Source organism: Pteropus vampyrus, unplaced genomic scaffold (genome assembly GCF_000151845.1).
Source record: "Pteropus vampyrus isolate Shadow unplaced genomic scaffold, Pvam_2.0 Scaffold1100, whole genome shotgun sequence".
In the NCBI taxonomy this organism is placed as follows: Eukaryota; Metazoa; Chordata; class Mammalia; order Chiroptera; family Pteropodidae; genus Pteropus; species Pteropus vampyrus.
The window spans coordinates 54,528-60,601 of NW_011889881.1; the positions used below are offsets into that span (position 1 = coordinate 54,528).

The 6,074-nt window shown below is 41.0% G+C and overlaps 1 protein-coding gene across 1 annotated transcript; it reads right to left on the minus strand.

The window, feature by feature from the left end:
* Positions 1–3,881: 3,881 nt before the first annotated feature.
* Positions 3,882–4,709, minus strand: GJC3 (gap junction protein gamma 3). The gene has a single exon (XM_011386326.1). The coding sequence runs from the start codon at positions 4,707–4,709 to the stop codon at positions 3,882–3,884; it is 828 nt and encodes a 275-aa protein (XP_011384628.1).
* Positions 4,710–6,074: the final 1,365 nt, after the last annotated feature.

Below are 6,074 nucleotides of genomic sequence, written 5' to 3' on the forward strand. Positions count from 1 at the left end.
GGAACATTCATTGAGGATTTCAACAAACAATATGTTTGCTTGTTTCAGGGAATTATCTGTTTCTCCTCAGTGGATTTATGATCTTGTTTCAGAGGTGCTTTAAAAAAAAATTCCCATGACTACTTATGAATGAAATTTTTAATTCTCGTGTCCCAATATCAGATACTGCCTTTCCCATAATATGCTCGGTGAATAGTTACTGAATGTATGATTAAATGATTGGACAGGGGTTTCTGCAATTTATTTTGGGGGTTTTGATAAAAGTCCCACAGAATATCTAGTTTTAAATTAAATTTTTCAGTTATACAACTAAGAAATGCATTTCTTTTGTAAAATGGAATACCATATTGAGAAGGAATCTTAGTCTTAACATGGACTAAGGTGGAAGAAGGGCTCTTATCAGTTACTTATATGTGCCATGATTGTGATGTGAGTACATATCTGTATGTCTGCCTATGTGTCAAGTGACAGAAATAAGATCGTATGTCTCCTTAAGGTCCTTATGTCTTCAGTCCTCCCATATTCCTGAGATGAATGTCCTACTTTACTGAAAATACTGAGGCTCCCTAATTCATAATTTTATTCGAATGGAATTTCAGGGGACTCCAAATAGCTAAAAAGTCTTGAAAAAGAAGAATGAAGTAGGAGGACTCACATTTCCCAATTTCAAACCTATCACAAAGCTACAGTAATCAAAACATGTGGTATTGGCATAAGGATAGACATATACATCAATGAAATAGTGTTAGAGAAATTTCCTGGAGCCAAGAAGCTGGAGAAAGAGGCTGACAACTCCAGCATTACATCAAGAGTTTATTAAGGGAACTTACATACGAGGCATGTCTTGGGCAGAAGCAAGAAGACAGAGATACTTTCCATGCCACGTGACAGTTACTAAAGGATGATACAGAACAGAGCAGAATGGATAGGGGCAGTAGGGCATGACCAGTCCCAGACAAGGGGAAACTGCCTTACATGCTTGCCCAAGGCAGGGCAAAGGCCTCTTTCAGGAACCAGCATGCCTGGGGCATAAGGGAAGGATTGATCAGACATTCTTTGAGGAGATTTATGGGAAGCAATATCTGTTCTGGCCTGGATCAAGCTGGATCTAGCTTGAGGTCCCCAGCCATATCATGAGACAGTCTCTCCTCCACAAATAGAACTGAGCATCCATAAATAATCTACATCTACAAGCAATTGATTTTCAACAAGGGTGCCAAACCATATTTTATGAAAGAAAATAAGCTTTTCAACAAATGTGCTGTGACAACTGAATAGCCACATGCAAAGAAATGAAGTTGGACCATTTTCTCATGCCATAAAAATTAATTCAAAGACCTAAATGTAAAGCTAAAATTGTAAAACTCTTTGAAGGAAATGTGCAAATCTTTATGGCAATGGATTAGGCAAGTGTTTCTTAAGTATAGCACCAAAATCATAAGTAACAAAAGAAAAAAGTGATAAATTGGATTTCATCAAAATTAAAAATTGGGGGGCATCAAAGGACACTATCAGTAAAATGAGAGACAACCCACCGAGTGGGAAAAATATTTAGAAAATCTATATCTGATAAGGTACTAGTATTCAGAATATATAAAGAACTCAACAACAAAGATAGAAACAACCCTATTTTAAAAAGTGGGCAAAAGATTAGACATTTCTCCAAAGAAGATATACAAATGGCCAATAGGTACATGAAAAGATTTGCTCAATATAATTAGTCATTAAGAAAGTACAAGTCAAAACCACAATAAGATACTACTTCACCCCAGTAGGATGGCTGAAATTTAAAAATCAAATAAACCAGAAATACCAAGCGTTGGTGAGGATATGAATAAATTGGAACCTATTTATACATTGCTGCTGGGAATGTAAAATACTACAGCTACTGTGGAGAACAGTCTGGCACTTCCTCAAAAAGTTAAGGAGTTACCACATGCCCTAGCAATTCCACTCCTAGATATTTATTTAAGAGAATTGAAAACATATGTTTACACGAAAACTAGTACATGAATGTTCATAACACCAACATTCATAACAGCCAAAAAATGGAAACCATCCAAATGTCCATCAACTGAAAAATGAATAAATAAAATGTAGTATAGCTATTAGAAGAAATAATATTCAACTATAAAAAGGAATGAAGTAATGATTTATGCTACAACATAAATGAACCTCAAAAACATTATGCTAAATGAAAGAAGCCAGTCACAAAAGGTCACATATTGTATGATTCCATTTATATGAAAAGCCCAAAATGGGAAAATCGATAGAGACAGAAAGTACATTAGTGGTTGCTGACATTTGGGAGATATGGGGTTTCGAAGGTAACAGCTGAGGGTTGCAGGGTTATTATTTTTTTTTTTGAGTTGAAAATTGTGTCAATGGATGTACAACTCTAAAAGCCATTAAATTGTACACTTTAAATGGGTGAATTATATAGTGTGTGAACTATATTTTAATAAAGCAGTTTAAAAAGCAACACTATTAAGGAAGAATTCAGAATGATGTCACTTGCTTTTTTCCATCCTTGGTCAGTTGGCTGGGCTCTGGCTATAGCAGATAAGAGATTCTTTGTGAAACACTTGTGTCGCAGAAAGAAAAATTATTATTTACTAGTTGTTGCCAACGTGTCTCTTGGGGAACCAAATATCTTTCCTTAAAGATGCACCTTAATTTACTTGGAGATAATTTAGGATTCAGAAAGAGAAAATAAAACTAGATAACTGCTCTGTTGAGAATTTGAGGGCAAGGAGGGACTGAGGAGAGAGGTGCAAAAATGTGGGAGGCTACAATGCTCTTGGACATAAATGCCTGAGAGACTCAAGAGAAACCTGCTTTAAACTTTGTACTGAGTCACACTCTGATGTAAACATCCCTAACTGTTACCCCGGAATCAGAAGTAGAATTCTACTGTCTTTTCTGCGTGGCATTGAGGGGTATGAATTTAAAAAGTAGGGACTTAGCCCCATATATGAGGTGCTGCAATGCTGGAGCCAATGGAGCAGCTGCCATAAATCAAGCAGAGAATCAGAATTGAGTAGAAATCAGAGTTCTCAGCAGTTCAGGGGACATAAGCCTCTGAATTCACATTATTCTTCCTAAAAGGTATGGCTGGATGTTTGAATAAATCTATGTATTAAAAGACACTAAGTTATATATATGCTTGGAAGCTCAGAGTTTACGGATATGACATATGCTGCAAGTCGGGGGGATATTCAGGGGTCACAGGACCTTGAGGTTTGGGGAGCAGAGAATGTGAATCAACAAGAGAGAGATAGGTAGAGTCACTGAGACTGGAAGGAGGATTCTCTAGCAACAAGAATGCCACCAACAGTAATCAATATTTATTGTGCAGGACAAGGATGAGGCATGTTTTTATGGAGGTTTCTGCTGGCTGACTTTGAAACCAAGCCCATGAAAATTGTGATGCTGACACCAGAGAATTCTGGTGAGAAGACACAAGCAGGAGTTCTTCAAGGAAATGCTTTAGACAGCATGACCTACCATGGCCCTTAGAGATGCTTCAACAGCCTCTTATTTGTCATGGAGGTAAATCCCTGCTCACTGATGTTAGAAAGTAGATTCAATAATAGGGTTTCCTTCAGAGTTGAGCCAGGTGTCTTCATAATTCTGCAAAGTAGAGAATCAAGCAGAAGCTGAGACTTTTTCTAAGTGGGAAGAGATCTCAATGGAAGGACAGGGAAGTACAACTGACTGAGCACCCTGGTCCTGGTTCATTGGAGACAATCATCAGATTGATTGGGATGGAAGTTGGGTTGGGAGTAGTGGTCAGACATCTGCCTTGAACTTGGTTTTCTGCTTTGCAACATGTGAGAATTGTACTTCCTAGACGGTGAGGGACCTACTGAGGTGGGTTATCAGGACAGAGACATCAGGCAAAGAAGAAAGAGGACATTAGTGCCCTTCTCACCTGCTACACGGAACTGCTCTTTGGATTCCACCACTGGGAAGTTATCAGTTGGTTCCTTGTGTCTTCTGCTCTCTGAAGTTGGGAAGTAGTTAGAAGATTTTTGCTTCCAGGTCCACCACCATCTTCCCAAGCCCAAGAGCACAAGCTCCAAAAGAGTAAACAAAAGACAGAGCCCACTGACTCCAAACATGGTCTTTAGGAAGATCGTCTTCTCAGAGGGGCGGGAGAGATTACAGGCTACACTACCAAGGCAAGGCTCTCGACGGCATGCAAAGGAGCTGGGCATCTTGAACCCATACAGATGGTACTGCCCCCCCAAGGCCACCCCCTCAAGAACTAGTCGTACCCCCAGCTGTGCCACATAGGCCCAGAGCAGCCTAGGGCTTCCAGCCCCTGAGGCACCTGTGGTGCCCTCTCCTTGCTGGATCAGGTTCTCCTCTTCCTTCTTCACCTTTCCTGAGTCTTCCCAATGCCAGATGATGTGATATATGGTGAAACCCATGTAGAGGGCACTGGGCACAGCCACCAAGATGACCTGGAAGGCCCAGAAGCGCAGTGGAGAGAGGGGGTGGAAGGCGTCATAGCAGGCAGCCTTGCAACCTGGCTGCTGGGTGTGGCACACAAATTCGCTCTGCTCATCACCATAGACCCCCGTCCCACTGGCCGCCAGCAGCAGGAGGCGGAATCCCAGGAGCACAGGAAGCAGGAGGCGCCCCACAGGGGTGGAGTGCCAGCTCTCCTCAACCACCAGCCGCCTCAGGAACCTGCCACACATCCTGTTTTGGAACAGAGGACAACGGTGAATGTAGGTGTGCTGCTCATTGTCCTTTAGGAGGAGCTCTAGGCCACCTCTTCACTCCTAATCCAAGAATAGATAAGGCAAGCCTTGCTCCTCTCCAAGGATCTGGTTGATCAAATACTAAAACTCTTACTGCACTTATTTATATAATGGAATCATCTATATAAAATAATAAAGTGTGCGTGTGTGGGTGTGGCTCTTTCTTCTGTTCCCCTCTGTACTGCTGGAGCAAAGAGGAACTCTCACTGGGTGAAGACCTGGTGGGCACTTTTTCTCTCTTTCCCTCCCTCCTTCTTACCCTAAATAGGCTAAATAGTAAGAGACAAGTGTCTTCGGAAAAGTTGTTTCCCCAGGCTGCCAGGTCTGGTGCTACTGTCAGCATTATCTAAACAAAATCAATACTGACCCTGGGGGGAACATGCACTCTCCTGCTGTCTGGTTTTCTCTGACTCCATGCCCTCTGGTGTTCACAGGCGTGTCTGGCTGGCTCTGCTCCCATCACAGAGTAAAATTGAGGTTAAGGGGCTCCATGGGGATCCAGAGAAGAAAGTGAGAGTCAAGCCTTGCTTTAGTCAAATATTCTTTAGACCTAACCAGCTCAGGAAAAAGAGTGTTTAGGGGAAAGAAAAAAACAAAACAAAACAAAACAAAAAACAAACAAACAAACAAAAACCCAGCAGAATCTAGTTACATGTAATGGGGTTTGGGGTCGAAACCAGAACTGACTGTATAAAAATTCGAAATTCAACTTTCCTTTGCCACAGTTTCTTGGGCTCATATCTCCCTCACAGTGAGAGGTGACCATGATCAGAAACATATTTCAGAAATTCCTCAATTCTTCAGACAAAATACCATCATGCTACTGGCCCAATTTGCCATCTTTATCCTTGTCGTAATCAGCAGCCTTCCTCAATGTCCAGCTACTGTTTCTAACACCCTCATTCGGCTCAAATTTTTACACACATGATTCCGTTCACTCTTAGAAGACCATGCAAACCTCTTACTCCACAAAGTAAATAGAGATTTTTTGATGTGAAACCCCACAGCTACTAGTCCTTCTTCTATCATCATAGTCACTTCCAGCACCTTACAGAAACAAGTGGCCTTACACTTGTCCAAAGCTTCTTTCTCTTCTAAATTTGTATTCTTGGGTCTCTCCTTTCCAGCTTCTTCAAGGATTTGATCCCCACATTATATTTCCTATAATTCACACCACCCTATTTCCTCTTTGACTACGAACTTGCTTAGGTTTCTCCCTTTTAACTCTAATAATAATAACGTGAATTTCTAAGTTAACATGGTAACAAATGAGACATGCCTAATTTTTCTTGTATCAGCTTC

Excerpts from the sequence above, each read along its gene's own strand:
- GJC3 (XM_011386326.1), bottom strand. The coding sequence starts at position 4,709 with ATGTGTGGCAGGTTCCTGAGGCGGCTGGTGGTTGAGGAGAGCTGGCAC.